This window comes from Cydia splendana, chromosome 3, assembly GCF_910591565.1.
Source record: "Cydia splendana chromosome 3, ilCydSple1.2, whole genome shotgun sequence".
NCBI lineage: Eukaryota > Metazoa > Arthropoda > Insecta > Lepidoptera > Tortricidae > Cydia > Cydia splendana.
The window spans coordinates 16,881,354-16,905,283 of record NC_085962.1 but is presented as its reverse complement, the minus strand read 5'-3'; the positions used below and the strand labels follow the sequence as shown (position 1 = coordinate 16,905,283).

Sequence of the window (23,930 nt, the reverse complement as noted above, 5' to 3'; positions counted from 1 at the left end):
TTGGATGGGTGGCCGGTTTTTTTTTTGCCGTTTTTTTGCATTATGGTACGGAACCCTTCGTGCGCGAGTCCGACTCGCACTTGCCCGGTTTTTTATTTAAACCTGTGCTGTAAGTCCTCATAGGTCCATAAGGCCATTCAGGCAGTCATATTAAAGTAGAATGATAGTGATTGTTGCAGCCAGATTGTAGGTAGAATGTGTAAAGGATGTCTCACGCTAGACCGGGCCGTGGCCGGGTCGGAGCTTCCGGAGCTTTGTTTTCTATGTAAAGCATTACGTCATCACCGGGGCTCGGGTGTGGCACGGTGCCGGCACGGCCCGGTCATAGCCCTGACGTCCCGGAGCCTCCTGACAGCCTCTGTCCGGCCACGACCCGGTCTAGCGTGAGTCATCCTTAAGGCAGATACAATGACTGTGATACGAGTATAATGATCTTTCAACAGAGAACGCAGCCCGCACCCGCTACGGGAGCTTCTACTTGCACATGGGCGTGGCAGGGTTCTCTGTCGGGTCCATCATCTACTCGTGCCTGCAGGTCGGGGGCTACTTCGACCTGGGCGGGGACTGCCGCCTGGTCATCGTCGCGGTCAAGCCGGCGCTCCGGATACTCTTCATGGTCGCTCAGACTGTCTTCATATTTTCGTACACCGACGTAAGCTCGCGTTGAAAACGTACAACCCTGGTACAACCCAATTTGAATTGACAAATAGACAAAAGATGATGTGGCTAGTGGTGTATCTTAATGGTATATATGGTACAGTCAAGTGTAAAAATATGGGTGCACTCATCATACTCAAAAAAAATACGTCCCATAGCTCTTAAATCAGCGAATTAAGAACTATGGGACATATTTTTGAGTAAGTTGTATGCACCCATATTTTTACACTTGACTGTACTTATTTTATTATAACTGATATTATATCTGCGCTGCGGTCGAACATTTTCCTTGAAGCAAAGTTACGACAAAGCCTAAGATGAAGCTTGCATGAACTGAAAATGATGAATGGCTAAAAAAATTAGACTACGTGTGAATAAGGTAACCCACACATACCAGGCACGCACCCCAGGGGTGCACATGTCCACTAGTTAAGTGTCTCTTCAATTCAATAAAAATATGTTACTACATTTTTTTTTTCGAGTTAAGAATGTTCCACTGCTGGGCCAAGGCTCCCTTTCCACATATGCCGATCTTGACCCGTCTCCCACCAGCAGTTCCTAATTAGAGAAGTCATCTCGCCATCACCATTGATGTTTGCTGCGTGCGACCCCGGGTTTGATTTTGTGGGACTCAATTGCTTTACTTTACTTTACTACATTCAGACTTTTCTTTATTTATTAACGTCGATCAACTCCAAAACCTGTTTACCCTCTTTGTTATGTACAATTCGTACAAATAATGCTCTAATAGGGCAACCACGTTTTTATATACACACTGTGTGCGCTAACGCTAAATACAAATGTCGAACAACATGTTACTGAAAAGTGCTCGTAGCTTCGACATTGTTATTTAATTTACTTACCTACTGCGCATCTACAAGGAATTAGGTTCACGTCTCTCCTGTGGACAGACCCACAAGTTATGGTTACCTAGTTAAGTTTAATCTTTATCCATATAAAAGAACAATAAAGTAATTACTTACCTTAATACTTACATGCACACAGGGTCAATGGCGTAACAATTTGATTGTCTATGGATTTGCTGAAATTCACTATTTTAGGTACTAGTCTCTGAGCTTCTCCATAATTGAATACTTAAATTACAAATTAGTTAAGAAGTAATTAGGAATCTACTTATGTGACTAGTATACATATTTTACCATTTTAAATAGGTACGCCTTAGTATTTAGTATCCATGTAGGTAGTTACTGTAGCGGAGACAATACTAAAAATACTTCGCTACTTTCTAAAGCCCAACAATAAGTGCCATTTAACTTTTTATTGCAGATATTGGACCCGATGCGAGGCGTAGTGTTGGACAGGTTCGGCTTAATGCACTTAATCGCTACGAACGTGTGTGAATGGCTGAACGTCGTCATCCAGGAGACAAGGGACGACATAATTGCTGTCGCGTACGACCGGCCGCCGCTCCTCCGATACGCCAATATAAGCGGACCCTCGAAACTGGTCATAGTCGACCGACAAGACAACGTTACCTTCATAGAGCAACATTACAAAAATAATGGAACTTCATTAGGATTGTACGACAACATTACGATCAAAAATGATACGTGGCAGTGTAACGTCTCCGATATGATTACACCATTGATAAGAAACGTGAACCCCTATTTGCGGCCATGCGGTGTAGAATACAGCCTGCTCTGCTCTATAATAATTGTAGTCATTTGGAATGACATCTGCACAGTGCCGGGATCGGTACGTATCATAATTGCTAGGTAGAGTCGGACCATGAAAAGTCTGCAGCGGATTTGATAGCCCACGCAGTGCAAATGTCATTTATACGTCATAATTTCATAGATGTTTGACGTTTAAAATAACACGTGCACTACGTGGGCTATCAAATCCGCTGCAGACTTTTCATGGACTGACTCTACATATATATTCAATGCCTTAGTATTTTTACCCGACTATGGACAAAAGCAAAAGGGGCGTTACTATACTTTAACGTGGAAACAGCAAATCGTGGACGATATCATCCATAGTATAAAAACGACTGCAAACAATATTTAACATTTAGAGGTGTCCTGCTTTGTCGTGACGATAAATAGTGTATTTACCGTAGACGACTACTATCAAGTACATAGGTACTTGATAGTAGTCTTGGTAGGGGTTGTATAGACAAGCGGTTGTTTTTGTTTCAGAAATCAATACCAACACGGTCAGTAAACCCGTCGCCAAGTAGGGATCCAAAAGAAACGCTCTTGCGCATGAAGTCTAGCAACCACTTCTCGGTGGACTGCGGTAGCGCGCACAAGGGTCTGTTCATGGGCGTGGCCGTGCTGGCCGGGACTATCGTCAGCCTCATGCTGTTCAACGGCCTCTTCCAGAATAAGAAACACGTGGAACTCGCGTTACTACAGGTATGTACTAGGTTTTTCCTAAGTGATCCTATTGATGACGAAAAATAATTATTAAGTTAAGGGACCGACGTACAGTAATCGATCTAGTCCCACATCAATAAGGCTTGTGTTTGTGTTGTGGGTAGGTACTAGATGGCGATAAGTATAACTCAGGAGCAATCATCTGTGATATTAATAAACACACATTATCACCAGAATCACCCTCCTGTTTCAAAGAAGTCGAGTGATGTTTCGTGTAGTCTGTAAGTGAGTATGATTATGTACATATACCTATTATATGTATCTATGAGTATTGGGTAGTGGGCCTTTGTACCTGGTAATATCTATACATATGTCGAATACCGATGGTCTCAAAGGCGGTGGGCGCGTGGGGGTAGTACGATAATGTATTACTTCACAGCTAAACCAGTATGCTACCATGCTCCCAGTGCATGAAATAAACCTTAGGACTCATTAACCATACTAGTGCCTACTATATTTCAGAACTAAATGATGAAAAGAACTAATTACTATTAGAATGTTGACTGGTTAAATTGAGAATGAAAAGATCACATGAAACCGTTCAAATCTTTATTCAAGTCAAGCTAGGCCGGCTCCAACCCTACGCCTCTGACATGAGAAGATTTAGCCCCATATGGGACCGGCAACAAACTCAGAGGGACAAATCTTTTCAAAACAACACATAACACATCCTTTCTTTATTTCACAAAAGTAAGCTTCTAATGAAACATAAGAAATCAAAATAACACTTGAAATAAAACACTTAGCTAAATGGTTAAAGAACGCGGGATTCTATAAGCTATCAGAATAATCCTTCAGGTATAAACCTTCAGGAACATAGCGAGTTAGGCACGAGGTTGGCTAACGAGTACGTCCGATCTCTAGCGCGGTCCGATCAAGAAGAACTACCAGCGGCGGAGCCTCTCTGCTCCCGCCTCAAAGTCAAGTTGGCAAACCTGCTCGACCAGTCTACCAACATACCGATAAAAATGCCAACTCGTGCCTACGATCACTCGAGAGAAACCTCTCGACGTTCCAAAGCCTTCTACCTGTCATCTCAGTTCAACAACACGCCAATAGATGGCGTTACTCTCTACGCAACTTTATTTATTTCGTTACAACCAAATAATACGTAGCTCAACATTGCTAATCGATTTTATACAGGCGTCTAAAATAATGAACTATAACGCTGCAATACGTCTTTCTGGTGTCAGGGTCCGACACATATAATAAAGCTGAAGAGGGTCGAAAGTCTGTACATGGAAGATATTCGAAAAAAAGTTGGCTGGGGATACTTAGAATCGATAACAGAACACGTTCCAACAGTTTTTAGAATTTTTGTCTGTTTGTCTGTTTATCTGTTTGTCTGTTTATTTGAACGCGCATCACGTGAAAACGGCTGAACGGATTTTGATGCAAACTTTACTAATCTGTCAAGAACATCTCCGGCCAGGTTATAGGCTATAAAAATTCAACCCCTAAAAGGGGGGTTAGCCACAACTCTCGATTGACTTAAGTTTGCCCCTGAATCTTATGGCGCTACTTAGGAAGGAAGGGCAAACTTTTTTCAAATATGTGCTACCACTATAGAGTACCCTGGTAAACTAACGGATGGCGCTGAATTTAATATGTGTTGACATGAATAAGCCACCGAGGAAGGATTTTGCCAAATTAACTCTATGTTTAGAAGAGGGGGTATGGATATCAACAAATTTAATTAAATAATTATGTTGATTTAATAATAAAACAAAATTAAACGATAGTAAATTAATTGCCCCTCATTGCACAGTGCCATCTTTTGGGGAACTGAGTAAACATTAAGTAATCAAGAAAACTAAAATTGAGTTTACATAGTTACGTAGTGGTAAAATAAACACACATATCAACACGCGTATAATTGCATAATTATTCAAAATTATTAATTTTCTCCGTCATGAATTATACCTAATCGTAATTATATCGCATCCATATCAAATCAATATTCATACGTATCGCCGGCCATAAAGGTGGGTACTTTGAAAAAAAAAACATTGACCTCTGTCATTTGCAGTGCCGGATTAACCCTTTGAAGCAAAATAAGCACTTGCTTAGGGCACCACGTCTAGGGGGCACCAAAACCGTAGGCAAAAAAAGACCCTTAAATATCGAACCCTATGCGAAGCTAGGCTGATAAAAAACTGTCCCATCCCTTCTCTGTATGTTAACTGTTCATTTACAATCATTAATGGAATCGAAAAGGCTTGTAGACGTACTATGCATTACTGAACATAATATGAAATCTGGTGACGAGGTACATCTCGCTGTTTGTAATTATCAATTAGCTGCACATTACTCAAGACATAACAGGAATGGAGGGTCATGCATACTAGTTAGAAATACCCATAAATATGTAGTTTTACCAGATATTGCCCAAGCCTCCATCTCAAATATTATTGAATGTTCGGGTATAGAACTAGTAGAACATAAGATCATAGTAATTTGTGTATATAGAATACCTAATAATAATTTGTCAAGATTAGACGTTTTTCTGAATAAATTACATAATATTCTAACCAAAGTTTGTTACAAAAACAAAAAAGTAATCGTCTGTGGCGATTTTAATATAGATCTGTTACAAAGAACGAAACACTATTTTATTTAAAAGCCTCATAGAGAGCTTCAATCTTAAAATAGGAGTACTAGAGCCGACACGTCTTGGTAGTAACACCTGTATAGATAATATTCTACATAATGTACCCGGAAGTAAAACAGAGGTGTTAGAATTGGCTATTTCTGATCACACAGCACAGTTAATGCGATGCCCGGTCAAAAAAACATGTAGGTTTTCTCACTGGTATGTAGTGAAAAGAGATTATAGCGAGGAAAATATGTCTAAGTTTGTAGACTGCTTAGAAAAACTCAGTTTTAATGACGTTTATATGACAGATGATCCCAACATAGCATTTAATTATTTCATGGACGAATTCACTCTATTTTATAATATGTGTTTTCCTTTCAAAAAAATTAAAGTAACTTCGCACAATCGCCCTAGATGGATAAGTAAAGGTATAAAAAAATGTTGTAAAAAAAAGCGAGATCTCCTCTGGAAATATAGATTGCAACCAGACATAAACAATAAAAATAACTTTCAGCGTTACTCCCGTCGTTTGAGGAACATCATATTGTTAACACAAAAATCGCAAAACGACCATTACATAAATAACTCTGCAAATAAATCAAAAGCAACCTGGCACATTATCAACAACCCTAAAACGAGACGCCCAAAAGAGACTATCGAAAAGATAAAAGTTGACGGCAAAGTTATCACAAATCCGAAAGATCTAGCTGAAGCGTTTAATAGTAATTTTATCAAGCAAACATCTTTGAATAGTAATAATGACAATAATAACCGGTGTTGCCCTTGAGCCATCCTAGATGTCGCTTTTTGTGGGGGCCCATCTTGTGAGGGCGAGTCACCGTCTGCCGGAAATAAAATTGCATACCGTTTTATTAGGCAGGCGTCCGGTTTTTTACCCCATAGCTCAGTTCTTAGTCCATCGCTTTCACCCAATAACCTAGTTCATTTTAGATTCCATCAACTCTCAATAGTCCTTACACCCTGGCAGGTGCTGCCTCTGCGTGCGTCCCATGACACGGGCAAGGGCAGCCTCCGCTCGGTGTACCCCTTACATTTCATTAAAGTGTCAAAAGGGCCTCTACGTGTTGGCTTCGGCTCCGCGCACGCCTCCCAAAGGTCCGGAACACCATTGTTCCGTGATGGGAAAGACATACACAATAATAATAAATATAATAGCAAAATTAACAATACAATGACATTTAATTCAATTAATTCAATATTCATGGCACCAACAACATGCGATGACATCCGTATTATTATAGATTCATTAAAAAATACACATAGTACAGGAATCGATGGACTATCAACCAAGGTGATTAAAAGAGCAAAGCATATTATTTCGAAACCTTTGACTTTCATAATAAACTTATGCATTGAAAAGGGAGTATTTCCAGACCGGCTGAAAACATCTATCATTAAACCCCTCTATAAGAAAGGTGATAAACGGGATATGAATAATTATCGACCGATAGCGTTATTACCAATATTTTCAAAAGTTTTTGAAAAAGTTATTTATAATAATATTAGCTCGTACTTTGAAAAGAATGACTTATTTGCCAAAGAACAGAAAGGGTTTCGTAAAAACAAATCAATAAATATGGCTATATATGAATTACTACAGACAATCATGGCAAAAGTAGACAAAGTAATACCGGTATGCGCAGTATACATGGATATGACGAAGGCTTTTGACTTCGTCGACCATGAATTATTGTTAAATAAGCTATACAGATATGGTATACGAGGTAACGCCCACGATTTGATTAAATCCTATTTAAGAAATCGGAAACAAATTACTCAAGTGAACAGGATATGCTTAGACAGTAAAACTGAATTCACGTTCTCATCTGATATACAAGAAATAATACGCGGGGTACCACAGGGTAGCGTTTTAGGTCCTTTACTGTTCAACGTATATATTAATGACCTCCCACTTGCCGTTGAATATCCTATGATACTCTTTGCTGATGACAGCACAGTAATTATCTCAGGAGAAGATTCAGATTTAGAGACATATCAATTGAACATTAATAGAACGCTTGAACGAATAATTGAATGGATGGACAAAAACAATTTAAAAATTAATTTATCTAAAACAAAAATAATGAATTTTAGGCAAAGAGTTAATAAGACAAGTGATCTAAATATTAATTATAAGAATACACAGATTGACGAAACTGAAATGACGCGCTTCTTAGGATTACATTTAGACAGTAAATTGACATGAGTAGAAACTATTCCCCGATTCTGGCCCCACCTCTCAGTGGTCACCGATCCTGACCCCAGGGCCGATCCACCGCCCCCGCTGAACCTAAAAAAAAAAAAAAAAAAAAAAAAAAAAAAAAAAAAAACAAATAGCCCCCCATTTGAATTGATTGCGCTAGGTCTCAGCAGTGCCCGGCGCCTCCTTCAGGTACTTACGAAATACGCTAATTAAACAATACACCTTGCTCACCACGGTAACAATAGGCTTATCGACCCTTTTCTATTGTTCGATCTCGACTCGGGCGCGTTATTGTGTTACCGAGCATACTACCTGGATGGACCCTTCACCCACGACGTCTTCATTCATGCCTTCTTTATGTGTGTATTATACTGTAGGTGTTTGTGATAGGTATTAGCGATAGGTATTTGCAATAGGTATTACCGATAGGTATTTGCAAAAGGTACTTATTTGCGATTCATTATCTTATTATCTTACAACCTCTTGGAGCTATTTCGATTTATAAGGAATACAGTTCTAACCTAACCTAACCTAATTAGAATTTACACAAGTAATCCGTCGGTAGCCTAAACTAACCTAAACCTTCTTTTACCAAACGTAACTTGACCAAACCTAACTAAAATCAACCTAACTTCTCATTTCAAACTAACCTGCTTTCACCTAGTCTTCGTTCAAGTTATGTTTTAACCTAAATACCTAAACTTCTTACCTATCCAAACTAAAGCATCCTACATATCGTATACATACTTACCTATATTGTGCATATTGTATTGTGTTATTTTATTTAGTTTTACCTATTTCTAACTCATTATTTTTGTCTGCGATAAATGCAATTCTACCTAATGTAGCCTTTTTTATTCTTAAACTTAGTATGTAAGTATGTCTCATTATCTAATACTATATGTTTATTTTCACATACATTTTTATGTTCTTTGTAACACGATAGAAAGTGAACTCGTAGCTACTTGTTTCTTTGTATTATTAAAATAATAACTAGGCGTGTGAGGCATTTCTTGTGCACTTGTTTTCATTGTTATAACAGCTTAATTGCTTTATTGATAGACGTCTATTATATTTTATGCTGACAATGGATTATTATGTGGATATAATTTGGGTTTGAGTACAGGGAGCGTCTGTTTAGATGAACTTGTTGAGACATGTTACTTTGTATGATTTAAAAAAAATAACGAGACGTGTCAACTGGTTTCAACATGATTTAGTCTAATACGTCGGCATTTCTTGTGTGTTGGTATTCATTGTTATAACAGCATAATTGCTTTATTGGTAGACATCTATTATATTTTATACTGACAATGGATTTATTGTTTCCTATTATGCTTTTGAATTTGGGTTTTAGTAAAGAGAGCGTCTGTATTAGATGAACCTGTTGAGACATGATTTGAACGATACTGTATCCTGCTCACTATCACAGTATAAAAGCCGAAGAGAAATGGCTTTGAGTAAGTATTACTGTCGTGGCAGTCCTCTGTATCAGAGCTCCTTGTATCTACTGCAGTATATAGAAATATAGTGTTAATTCAACAGTGAAGTGTTTAAGTGTTTATAGAAAGACCCAACAATGGATGTAAGTATGTCTTTTATTACCGTAACTTACTTTGTTTTGTTTTCACTTGTGTTCTTTGTGTTTTAATTATCAAGATTGTAGACAGTGTGTAAATTATTGTTTTATATTGTTTCAGTTCACTGAAAATACTTTCAAGAACTATTACTACCCGGATGATAATAAAGACGAATCAAGCGATGAAGAGGGTACGCTTGGTCTCAAAGTTAAACAAGCCATCGCAAAGAAACGTTCAGGAAACAATATCGATAGCTTCTTTGAACGACCTAAAAAGCAGTCTAAAGTTGTGAAACGGTCTTCAAATGTGAGCAAAAGTTCACCAGACGGTGTTGCAAACTTGTCATCCGGACAAGACGACGGGGCCTATGCATCACATTTGATTAAAATCGAGATATATGATATGCATAAAATCAAAAACGTCCCACCCATGGAACACTGGAAGCATGCGGACTTCAGATTGAAATATTTTGCGTTGGAAGACGATTTGGAGCTACAAAATACGCGAAATATTATTTATAACATAACAAAGCAATTAGCTTCTAAGGACAGTAGTGTGAAATATTTTATAGATAATAAGAAACAGTGATAGTTATAATTATTAATGATAGTAGTAGCTTAATGATTGTGTTAACGTATTTCTCATTTTTTACCTCTCCTTAAGTACATTTTCCATGTAACAGATTTTTCGTGTCGTCTCGTTTTTTAAGTAACAAAGAATGTTAAGAAATATTTTGTAAATAATAAAATTAAAAAAAAAATGTGTGGTTTAAAAGGTCTTTGTATTATATGAAAAAATAAAAAATCTTATTCAAGTACACGTATTATTTTATTTCACAAAAAATGTTTTAAACATATTCCTTAATATAAGGTCATTACATACAGAATTATCAGAAAACAAACTTAGCATATCTGTCATAGTTTTTCCATGATATTTAAAATACAAATAAACTAGACAATATTCACCACAAACTGAAGTAAAATGGTTTTGAAGAGGTTTATTGTTATAAAACCACTGTCTGGTGTTTCTTTTTAAAAATAAGTTATGGTAACCTGAAGGTTTCCGTCCGAAGGAATCAAAATATTCTCCTATACCAGTAACATCAATGTGTATGGCAACCCAGTGGGAGCCTGGTTTCGTGTCAGGGTCCAAATTACTAACAATAAAGACAGGTAGATCGACCCAAATAGGTATTTTGTTAGCAGCAAAAACATTTGATTCAAAAAGTGGGTTTAATTTCTTCATACAAAATTGAATCTCATTAGTATCCATAATTACTTAATTAATAACAATTTATGTCTTGATGATGCTGGAAACAATGACTACAACAAAATAAAGTAAACGAAAGAAAACATTGTATTTATATAATTATGTTATTCAACTATTATAATCTACAGATACATCACGGTTTTTGTTTATTTCAATAATGTTGTCAAATTCTGCATACACGATACAATTAATGGTGCTAGTTAGAGCCGAATCAAAGCGTACTTCTATCCGAACACTTCCATGTCTAACAAGATTCCAGTGTGAAGTTGAACTAGCAGATAAATCAGGGGTTAAATCAAAACATAACAAACAATATCCTCCACCATAATCTGTTCTACTTATTCCATTACCTTCGTTGTGAAAATGAATACCAGTTCCAGAAAATAAGGTGTGATATGCCGCCGCTATTAAACCAGAACTAAATGACGGTTGTAATGTTTTAGAAGGAATTTCATGACCATCTACAAACAAACTAAATGAATTCATATTATAATTTTGAAAATTAAATGGATTCAAAGCTAAATTTCCATTAAAACCTGAATTTGATACAAATCCAATAATACAGCGTTTAGGAATTTGTCCGAGAAATATATTATCCAATGTTTTACCCTGGACCCCTGTTGGTATTGTAAGAACCTTAACTTCTGCTCTCGTAATGGGGTACTTCGCAGTCGTTGTTGCCAATACTTTTTGATGGGCTAACAAAACGCTAGGATTGATTTTTGTTCTTCTAACAATGAGACTAGCATCTGTTATTTGTACTTTAAGTTTTTTATCTTGATGACAAATTAAATTAAATGATTCTTTTGATCGGACTAACTTAATACGCAATTCAACACCATTTACCAAGAATTTCTCTTGGTTAAATATATCGCCATGCAAATGTCCAATCATTTCCACTTCCTTACTCTCTTTGATAAATTCTAGTCTTTTCTGAAATCCTTTGTTGTTGGCGTCAACGGTATCCATAAAACCTGGGGTATCCTCATACCATAACCCACAAGTAAGATGGGTTTTTTTGGCTGCCGGTCCATAGTTGAGAAGATTTTCCATATAAGCACGGTAAGCATATGTATTGTTTGGGGGTGATATGAGTTTTTGATTTAAATATACATCAAGTTGGTTGAAAAGGGAATGTAGCCAGTTATTGGTGGGTCCAACTCCGGCATCTGCTTTTAATTTTGTCCCATCTTGATTCAATACTTTAGCAGTAATATGTAACATTGTGTGTGATAGATCAATGTAGTCATCTCCTGATCCAGGTACTTGAAATTCAATGGGGCCATCATCACTTAAAGATGAAATTGGTTTGTAATGAATCCAATGTCCGCTTTCAATACTTGTTTGAGTTGATGGAAGGGCAAATATATCTAATTCAGATTTTGCACATTCACATGAATGACTGTGTAGAAATGACATTATTTAACTTGAAAATATATCGTTATTTTTATTATTATTTCTACTTCCTCTTCGTCGCGATGCTTTTCGAGTAATGAGTGGTTCTCTTCTTTTATTCGACATTTTATACCCAGATCCTGACATGAGAGAATCAATTTTTTCATCAGCCTTTCTTTTTAGGTTAGCGCTCGCTTCCTTAAATCGTGATCGAATGGAACTATCCATAGGACGAGAATTTACCATATCAGTTAACAAACCAACCCCTGCCCCTAAGGTTTCTTTTCCAATGGTTTTTAAACCGCTAGATAACAAAGGGAGCACTGATCTAAATAGTCCACCCAAAAAACTGCCTATACCATGTCCTCGTTGATATGGAACTCCCTTATAGACAATACCTATCCCAGAGCCGGCTTGGTGTGAATAATAATGTTCGTAAGGACAAGAGACTGACGATCTGTTGTAAATCATTTTACTCGTTGAAAGTGTAGCTTCACGCAAGAAGATCCAAATTGAAATGGTACTCTGACACCAGTCGTTGTTCTTATATCTATTTCAATGGTATCGAACTCTCTTCGTAAAACTGGTACATAATGAGCGGGTGAGAAGATGTGAGTTTTATAAGCTCCATAAATGAACTTAGTTGGATCTAAAGGTATTATTCTGAGTAATGAAGTAATAACATCTCCGACTACTTGTGGGTGTATTATATCAGTATAAACAAATATTTGAGATGGTAAACCTAAATATAAATTTGCAGGGCTTTTTCCTAATGTATTTTGTTTTAAATTTGTTTTCGGTTTAAAACCCAATTGCAGACTTAGTATCGGAGTTGTAATGATAGATGTTATTTCTTTATTTGTTGTTGCTATTCCAACCAGTTTTGTTAATCCATCATATCGAAATTTTACGTTATTTTTTAACTGTGGGTTTTCATTAAACGCTTGAAGAAAATGATCTATATTATCATATGTAGTGGCTGGTATATGAGTTTTTATATCTACTATTTTTGTAGTTTTATCGGTGGGTGATAACACTTTTTTCTTTAAATAAATGATGTTTTCGTGCTCTTGAACATTATACATGGAACAAGGATATTGAAATTCCACCAACCCAACTACCCATTCTCCATCCAATTTAATGGTCTTTGGTAATTTAGTTAAGAAATGTGCAGTCGTGTTATCCGTGTAGTAATCTGATGAACTATTACTTAACAAAGTTAGATAAAAACTATTTTCACTCATATTTTCTTTAAGTTTGATTCAGGTATCCAAGAATTAAATTTATTAGGATAACCTTGCCACTTAACTAGTATTTCCTTTCTGCCAGCAACTCGACGCGAGCGTATTATTTTATCAATTTTATACTCGTTGGAGGGGAGGTAAGTTACCTTTTGTAATTCTTTAGAATAAAATGTACCAATGATGGGTTCACCTTCTAAATCCTTTATTGTATAAACAACTCGTGGCGATCTGTTAATAATCGAATCAATAATAAATATTTCATCACTCCAATTACTTTCATAACCTTTTTGAAACACATGCTTATATTTAGTGATTCTAACATGATCACCTACATTTAGTTTTTTAGTTTCTAATGAAATTTGCCTATCTTTTTTGCGATCATATAAATTACACCAAACAGTCATAATATTATTAGAGCTAACATCAACTGGGCGCATTTTAATGCTAGAATGATAGCTATGGTTGTAAGAATGTAGAAGATCTTGTAATATATTTGTGTAGTTATATGTATTCTTATGAGTGAAGTAACGCCACATTTTCATTTTAAGTGTTCTTTGAAACCTTTCTACTATACTTGCTTTAATGTCGGGGTTATTAGTGGTATAATAATTAATATTTTTGCTCTTAAAGTAATCTCTAACCGCCTTTGAAACAAATTCTGTACCTTTATCAGATTGGATGTGACGGGGAACAGAGTTGGCTTCAGTAAATATGCTTTCAAAACATTGTTTAACAGTTGCTGAATCCTTCTTCTTCATGGCTCTTGCAAAAGCATATTTACTGAACACATCAATAACACAAAGAATATATTTATACCCATCATTATATTGACTATAAGTACTCATATCACTTAAATCAGCTTGCCAAAGTTCATTAAAGTTCGAGAGAATGTATTTATTTCTAGTAAATCGTCTATGAATAGGTTTATGCAGCGTGTGCGTATCTTGGGATTGTAACCATTTTTTCACTTCCTCTTTGTTCATTTGACCTTTCATTTCCTTTGATAAATTATTTAAACTGCTATAGCCAGCTGGATTAGAGACGTCATAATAGATTCTGTTAATATCTAATAAGGAGTCCATCTTTCCCACTCTATTTTCTTTCCGGATCGCTTTTGCTCCCGTGTAGCAAGAGGCGTAGAAGTATTATTATCTTTATCTGTTGAGGCTCTCGTCTTCACAGATGTGGAGGGGGTAAAGGGTTCAATCAAAGGAGTACCATTAATAAATGCTAAATTTGTAGGATTACCTATGCATGACCTAGGAACTTCGATATCTTTTAAAAGTAAAGCAAACACTTCCCATCCAATTGGCTTAGGACGTTTAAGACATCTAACGGTGTCGCTTACCAAATCAGTAATATTACTATTTTGAATGGTTTGGTTATTTATAACAACTTCACCAGTCTGTTTCCACCAAATTTTCGGTTTACTTGAAACAATGTAATCTAACAACGTTCGAGCTTTTTTTTCATAAGATTTTGGTAATATGTTTATAATTTTTGACGGACTAATTGGCATTAGTTCTTGATTTATTTCGCCAGGTGGTGTATTAAACGATGACGGTGTGGCTGCTTCAGTTACATTATCTGTAACTGACTCATTATTTTCAATCTCCTCCTTTTTGTTCACTTTTGTTTTTATAATATCATTACTTTCGTTGATGACTTGATCTACCCCCTCCATCACGATGGGTATTCTAAACGGTTTTCGATCTGTTTCAATAAAATGTAGAAATCTTTGTAATGCTTGAGAATATAACGTCCACTTTTCGCGATCATTCATTTTACTTTTAAGGATTTTTTGCATCTCTCCATCTAGCCGAGATGAGGAATTTTCGGGTGGACTCTCATTCCTTTTCAGCCTTTCAATAAAATCTGATTCAACTAATAACATTTTTTTTGTGTTTTCCATTTTGTTTATGATAAAGAGTTCACTAAAGCACTTAAAACTGCACCTAAAATAATAGGTAGAAATGCACCTCCTTTTTGAACTATAACAGTTTTTCTTATTTTATGTTTCCCTTTCGAAACTAATTTTCTTAAAATATCTTTATATTTTTTTAGTTTCGTCTTTTCTTTTTTTTCTAATGGAATTTTCCCATTTAGGACGTTATAAATGCACTCACAAATAATGTTGATCTCTTCATCGTCACAAGATTTAAGTAATGCAGTACGATATTTGGGTTTAAGCAACTGCAATGCTTCAAGTAAATGTTTATATGTGTTTACTCTTGCATGCATCATGTAGAACTGACTAAAATATGGTGATTTTTATCATATTTAAACCCCTTTTTAGGTACATACACTGTGCAATGCCCATCAAACGGAAATATTTTTGTTTTAAAACGGCATATGTCATTTGTATTTTGTTTCAGGTCAATCATGAGGTAACCATGAGCCTCCTTTGTAGCATCTTTGTAGGCTTCGTCCACAAACTTTGAGTTTTCTGGGTAAACTTGTCGTGACAGGTAGCGTATTTGAGTTTTATCCCTGGGATTTTTAAAAAATACAATGTAGCTTGTATTCAATGAAATATCACGTTGACCTCTACCTTGATGAAATACGTTTTGTGTAATATAAAAAACACTTAAGTTTCTATGATGACTACCTTTCGTAAAAATGTCAACGATTCGTCCATCTGATTCTCTCATCAAATCATCTATAATAAGAAGTTTAGGTTTCTTCCCATCAAACATTGAAAAATCTGGTATTCCTTGACTATAATTTACATTTTCCAGATTGTAGAGAGGTTGCATTTCATGATAACACCAAATAATTTCATCAAATTCAACATTACATATCTCTTTGGAGTTATTCAAAAAGTTTGTAACAAATTGCGTTTTACCACACCCACTAGGACCTGCGACAATGGTGGTGAAAGGATGATAAAAGTGAATCATTATTAAATATCGTAATCTATGTGTATGTGTGTATGTGTGTGGGTGAGTGTTGATATGTTAACGGATGGACTTTAAATGGTAATATTCAGAAAGATGATTACTATTTAAACAACTCAGATATAGTAGACAAAAAAACAAAACAAAATGATTACGTAAATTTTTTTTTATTATTTATGATCACACTTTTAACATTATTTTTTTTGTTTCATATTTACAAAAATACCTTAAAAGATACAATAAAATAAAATTCATACATTTTTTTACATGTTTACAAGTAATACCTTAAAAAATATACAATGTACAAACAATAATTTGGAATTCGAATGTTCTGTGTGATTATATTATAACTTTGAAACTTTTTCATTATTGCGGTATTTTATAATGACCCCACGCTAGAGTGTCAGAAGAGTTTTCTAATAAGTACCGTTTTGTATCTTCATGCGATAATGATATTTTATTTATTTTTTGAGTGAATATTATATGTTTTATAGACTTAAATCTTAGCATTTGAGCGCGTTGCAAATTTTTATTAAATAAACACGTTTTGTAATTGTCAAGAGTAAATTTTTTTGTAACACATTTATTGACTCCTTTGGCTTTTGATAAAACAGCGTATTTTTCGGTTTTCTCATCATTCTCGTCATATTTTTCAACATCTAAGGTATACATTTTAGATCTCAGACCTACAAACTCTTTTAAAATTCTACCATTATTTTCATCTTTGAAAAACCCTAATCGCTTTTTATTTATTAACGGCAAATCATATTTATTGTTAGGAGGATAGTCAGATGTATCAAAATATAAATTAAGATCTGATTTTATATCTGCGTAATAATTTTCCGTGAAAATTTGATATACTAAGCTATCAGTATCTGTATAAAGAAGCTTAAGATTGTCTGGATATTTGGTTTTCATGTAGCTGTAGTGAAAGTCATACATCAAAGTTTTCGATATATCTAATACGCAAAATCCCAGATAAATCGGTTTATTATAAAATATTTTAGTTTTATTCAATTGAACGGCTACTAAATTCTCAGAGAATATGGATAAACTATGGAACTCAGGTTTCGCTATCAAAGATTGAACCCCTGCGTTTTTCCTCGATTTTCCCAGTGATTTAATAATTTGACATTTACGCGTTTTGCAACATTTTCCATGGTTTTACCGAACACTGAATTATTCATTAGTTTAAAGAAATCTTTTTCAAAATCGGATGATGCCTGTGATCGCATGTGGGTGTTCAAATCTATGTAACTTTTTAACCACATAGACTGCTGAAATTTAAGAATGCGATGGATTTTACTCAATTTCAAACCATTCTTCAAACACTGTTTTAGATTTCTATAATGAATGACATAATTCGTTTTTTTATTTAAATTAGGAATTAATTTTTTTTCTTTGGAATTACCCAAACAAACGTTTTCAGGACAAAATGGCAAATCTGAATGAGAGTCATGCAACTCGTTAGGGTATTCGAGATCAACTTCTAAAATTAAACCATGATCAGCGTCATCAGATATATTAAAGTCAGTATCTGTATTTACCCATTCAAATTTACCGGTAGGAAGACATTGAGACATAGCCCACCCGTAAAGGTTATTTGCATCAAAGTACATAAGAAATGACGATGGGATATTTTGATTATAATCTTCCAAAAAAATATTATTAGCCTTCGCGTATCTATTACTACATTGTGATATGCCACCTCGAATATTTTTTGATATAAAAGCTATTTTATCGATATCAGTTAGGAGTTCTAGTTTTATTTTTGTAGTTCTTAACATTGCATCCCAACTTAATCCCGGAGCAGTATAATAATGAGCGGGGTCTAATCCATACGTCTTAAGACAAAGGTTTCTAAAATTTTCAAATATATCAGTTAGTAATAGAACATCAGTTTTTAAATATAAATCAGAATAATCACCCATATTTTTGCATTGAAAATGAGACCAAACATCTTTTGCGTGATCATAATCCTCTTCTGAGATGTGACTATCAGACAAGGAACTAAAGAAATCATCTTTAGAGGGAAGAGCTGTTAAGTTTAAAGAATCGTATGATGACATGTGTTCATAGGGATAGATACCCTTTCGTAATAAGCGTTTAAAATCCTCCTCGCATGAAAAATTCAATTTTAATTCATGAAATTGTTCAGGCAACAAGTTTTTTGCCAATTTGTCAAGACTACTGGACATAAATTTAAGTGAATCGACAAATCTCAATTTAATTGTGCGATTATTTATTTGTAAGCTCTTAGAAAATGAAATGTATTTCTCTTTGTTCTCTGGAATCAGTTCAATGTCGCCTTCCGCCAAACCAAGCCCATGCACTATAAAATGACTATCATAGTTACACAAATTATGGAAAAATACAGGTACAAAATTAGGTGCCCTGTATTTTTCAGAACAAAATGTATGTGCCACTCCTTCATAAAGACCAGTATGGTAATTATAGGAAATGACTGAATCCTCGTTTAAATTTTTATCACAAATATAACATGTACTACTCTGAGCAATATGCACATTATTTGCATTAGATAAAGGCAATGGAGTTTTTACAAAAGTATTTCTCCTACAAATGGCCTTTAAGTCTTGTTCCATATACTTCATAAATTCCTGGGTGCAATTTTTGCCTTTATATGTTCTGTACACTGACAATTTATCATTATAAGAACATTTAATGTAGTATCCAAAACTATATACCTCATGTTTTTGTACATTTGTTGTTGAGGATGTAGTAGGATTAATTGTACCTGTTTGAATCGGGTTTAGAAAGGCCTCGAAATCAGCATAAATAACAAAAGGTACCCTTAATTTACGTTCATAATTATCGAAAGTAAGTATATTGGAGGAAACGTTTTCATTGAACCAGTTTTTCTTTTTATCCTGTTCTGAAGGTAAATGTGTACAAACATGGAAACAATCGTTTCTTTGATGATTCATTAAATTGTTGCGAGTTGTAAAGTTCGACAAACAACCATCACAAATATGTGCAGCATGCTGTGTATTTGATAATTGTTTAGATACTAACCTAGATAAATTTTTGATATAGCAATAATGCCCCTTACTATCTTTGGATATGTACAATAAATTCAAGTGGGTAGCTTTTTTGCACTTTGTTAAGTGTAATGGGCCTACTACGTCATGTTTTTTACTTTTCGAATTGTATTCAAGACCAAAAACGTTTATACTTATATCATTCATTTTTTCAAATTTTTGAATATCTCCAACCTTAAGTGGGAAAGTTAAATTTCTAAAATTTAATTTATTTTTATGCGCTATATACGATTTCGCAGTGTTTGAACGATGACTTGTAGGTGGATACAAGCCTGACAATACAGCCCATCTAAAACATTCATGATCATTATTTTTTACATTAATAACTGCTTTTCTGTTCTGAATATCACGTGGTAATTCGATATAGTAAGAACCACGCAATGGATTAAATTTGTTTACATTGACATCTAGATAGTTAAATTTTACTAAACTCCATCCACTGTCTTTTCTCTCAAAGTTAAATAATTTTGTTAATATATCTTTAACAACTGACTCGAAAATATCATCTTTGTCGCTGCTAACATCAACTACATTGTTACATAATTGGAAATCAAATGTATTATTTACTTGTTTGCTCTCTTGAGTAAAATCCGCATTCAAAATAAAGTTTACTTTTAAAGCATGGTGATCAGTGAGGGAACGATCCAATAATGCAAAGATTTTCTCTTTATTTCCTAGTAAAATGGATTCGGGAGTAAATGGTTGGTGAACATTTTCATTTAATAGTATTCTGTAAGTGGCCACCCTATTCTTAAAAGCATTTTCAATTAACTGAACATTAACCCATTCAATGTCAACCCTTAAAACATTATTTTTGTGAAGATTACTATTTAAATGATTTTTAAAATATCTTTTAGAAACAAACTTATTACACACAGAACATTCAATTTCATGATTATTATTTGTACTCACAATGACATCGGGAACTGGTTCGGATGATGTTGATGCTACAGGTTCAGCAGCTGCTGAACGGTTTTTCTTCACCAAGAATTCTTCGGTCTCCAAAACTGCAGCTGTCCTTTTTACTCCCCGTCCTATTTGAGAAGATCTATAACAATACATAATAAACATAAATATCTTAATGTCAGATAAAATAAAAATAATTACTAAAGCGGTTGGTTGTATATACTAACGTAAGTCTTTTCGACACTGCTGACAATAGGCCCGCATCATCAAAACTCCATCAATCACATCTGATGACTGAGTATTCCCCTTGGAATTTTTGATATGCCCATCACATGGTGTATAATACGGTATAATATCAGAATCTTCCAGTAACGAGTGAGGTAATTTGTTTGATATATACCACATTCTTATATTTCTATGAAAATATGCTAAAATAAATTCTTTACTTAATTCCTCAATCTTATTACGAGGCAAAGTGAGACCAATATGATAGTAAGTAAACACCATTATGGAAAAGGATATCACAGTACAAGCACGGCACCAAAACACTGAATGATATGAACTCGAGATACCCCGCTTATATAACCAGCACTCTCCCACCCCACGTTTATCCTAACAATAAGTTCTGGTCACAACAAGTTAGGAGGAACCCATCCTTTGTTAAACAGGTACTGGTTAAGAGTTATAAACATGTATGAACAGGAATACTTTTACTTACGCCTCTCGATGTAGTTGGCTCACAAGACGGGCAGCCTCGCATAGATATTCATTTTCTTCTATTTCTTCACAGAGTCTGATAAGTTCAAGATCGTAGACATCACAACTCAAAGAGTCCATTATGAAATGAGAAATCATACAGTGCTTTCTTTCATTTAAATAGTTGACTACAGGTATAAGATTTCTAAGAGTGGGGACTGTAATCTTTACAAATGAGAAGTATTAAATTAAAACTTGTTGTAATGTGATACAATAAAAATAATCTGTTACATGGAAAATGTACTTAAGGAGAGGTAAAAAATGAGAAATACGTTAACACAATCATTAAGCTACTACTATCATTAATAATTATAACTATCACTGTTTCTTATTATCTATAAAATATTTCACACTACTGTCCTTAGAAGCTAATTGCTTTGTTATGTTATAAATAATATTTCGCGTATTTTGTAGCTCCAAATCGTCTTCCAACGCAAAATATTTCAATCTGAAGTCCGCATGCTTCCAGTGTTCCATGGGTGGGACGCTTTTGATTTTATGCATATCATATATCTCGATTTTAATCAAATGTGATGCATAGGCCCCGTCGTCTTGTCCGGATGACAAGTTTGCAACACCGTCTGGTGAACTTTTGCTCACATTTGAAGACCGTTTCACAACTTTAGACTGCTTTTTAGGTCGTTCAAAGAAGCTATCGATATTGTTTCCTGAACGTTTCTTTGCGATGGCTTGTTTAACTTTGAGACCAAGCGTACCCTCTTCATCGCTTGATTCGTCTTTATTATCATCCGGGTAGTAATAGTTCTTGAAAGTATTTTCAGTGAACTGAAACAATATAAAACAATAATTTACACACTGTCTACAATCTTGATAATTAAAACACAAAGAACACAAGTGAAAACAAAACAAAGTAAGTTACGGTAATAAAAGACATACTTACATCCATTGTTGGGTCTTTCTATAAACACTTAAACACTTCACTGTTGAATTAACACTATATTTCTATATACTGCAGTAGATACAAGGAGCTCTGATACAGAGGACTGCCACGACAGTAATACTTACTCAAAGCCATTTCTCTTCGGCTTTTATACTGTGATAGTGAGCAGGATACAGTATCGTTCAAATCATGTCTCAACAGGTTCATCTAATACAGACGCTCTCTTTACTAAAACCCAAATTCAAAAGCATAATAGGAAACAATAAATCCATTGTCAGTATAAAATATAATAGATGTCTACCAATAAAGCAATTATGCTGTTATAACAATGAATACCAACACACAAGAAATGCCGACGTATTAGACTAAATCATGTTGAAACCAGTTGACACGTCTCGTTATTTTTTTTAAATCATACAAAGTAACATGTCTCAACAAGTTCATCTAAACAGACGCTCCCTGTACTCAAACCCAAATTATATCCACATAATAATCCATTGTCAGCATAAAATATAATAGACGTCTATCAATAAAGCAATTAAGCTGTTATAACAATGAAAACAAGTGCACAAGAAATGCCTCACACGCCTAGTTATTATTTTAATAATACAAAGAAACAAGTAGCTACGAGTTCACTTTCTATCGTGTTACAAAGAACATAAAAATGTATGTGAAAATAAACATATAGTATTAGATAATGAGACATACTTACATACTAAGTTTAAGAATAAAAAAGGCTACATTAGGTAGAATTGCATTTATCGCAGACAAAAATAATGAGTTAGAAATAGGTAAAACTAAATAAAATAACACAATACAATATGCACAATATAGGTAAGTATGTATACGATATGTAGGATGCTTTAGTTTGGATAGGTAAGAAGTTTAGGTATTTAGGTTAAAACATAACTTGAACGAAGACTAGGTGAAAGCAGGTTAGTTTGAAATGAGAAGTTAGGTTGATTTTAGTTAGGTTTGGTCAAGTTACGTTTGGTAAAAGAAGGTTTAGGTTAGTTTAGGCTACCGACGGATTACTTGTGTAAATTCTAATTAGGTTAGGTTAGGTTAGAACTGTATTCCTTATAAATCGAAATAGCTCCAAGAGGTTGTAAGATAATAAGATAATGAATCGCAAATAAGTACCTTTTGCAAATACCTATCGGTAATACCTATTGCAAATACCTATCGCTAATACCTATCACAAACACCTACAGTATAATACACACATAAAGAAGGCATGAATGAAGACGTCGTGGGTGAAGGGTCCATCCAGGTAGTATGCTCGGTAACACAATAACGCGCCCGAGTCGAGATCGAACAATAGAAAAGGGTCGATAAGCCTATTGTTACCGTGGTGAGCAAGGTGTATTGTTTAATTAGCGTATTTCGTAAGTACCTGAAGGAGGCGCCGGGCACTGCTGAGACCTAGCGCAATCAATTCAAATGGGGGGCTTTTTTTTTTTTTTTTTTTTTTTTTTTTTTTTTTTTTTTTTTTTTTAGGTTCAGCGGGGGCGGTGGATCGGCCCTGGGGTCAGGATCGGTGACCACTGAGAGGTGGGGCCAGAATCGGGGAATAGTTTCTACTGACATGGAAAAATCAAATCGATATAGTATGTAGTAAACTAGACCAATACTCCTACGCTTTATATAACTTAAGGAAAGTAGCTAATCAGGCAACTGTGCTTACAGCGTATCACGCATATGTAACGTCCACTTTACGGTATGGAGTTATATTCTGGGGAAACTCCACAGATAGAGAAAGAGCATTCAGATCACAAAAGAAATGTCTTAGAGCAGCATGTTATGAAAAATCTTTAGAGTCTTGTAAACCCCTGTACACAAAACATCAAATACTAACTTTGCCTTGCCTTTTCATCTATGAAGTAGCTATACACGTGAAACTAAACATATGTCAATTTACAAAACTTAATAGCATTAGACATCAAGGAGAAATATACGCAAAACCATTCAAAACGGCCTTACTTTCCAAAAGTGTATTCGGAATGGCACCTAAATTATATAATAACCTCCCAAAACCCATCTT

The 23,930-nt window shown here is 34.9% G+C and overlaps 1 protein-coding gene across 2 annotated transcripts in view; it reads left to right on the top strand.

Annotated features, from left to right (window-relative positions):
• Nucleotides 1-23,930, top strand: part of LOC134806572 (proton channel OtopLc-like) — a 36,186-nt gene that overhangs the window by 6,725 nt on the left and 5,531 nt on the right. For both annotated transcript variants that reach the window (XM_063779880.1, XM_063779881.1), the window contains 3 exons: nt 444-652; nt 1,945-2,373; nt 2,820-3,038. In XM_063779880.1, the coding sequence (XP_063635950.1) occupies nt 444-652; nt 1,945-2,373; nt 2,820-3,038 (857 nt within the window). The remainder of the gene's footprint in view (nt 1-443; nt 653-1,944; nt 2,374-2,819; nt 3,039-23,930) is intronic.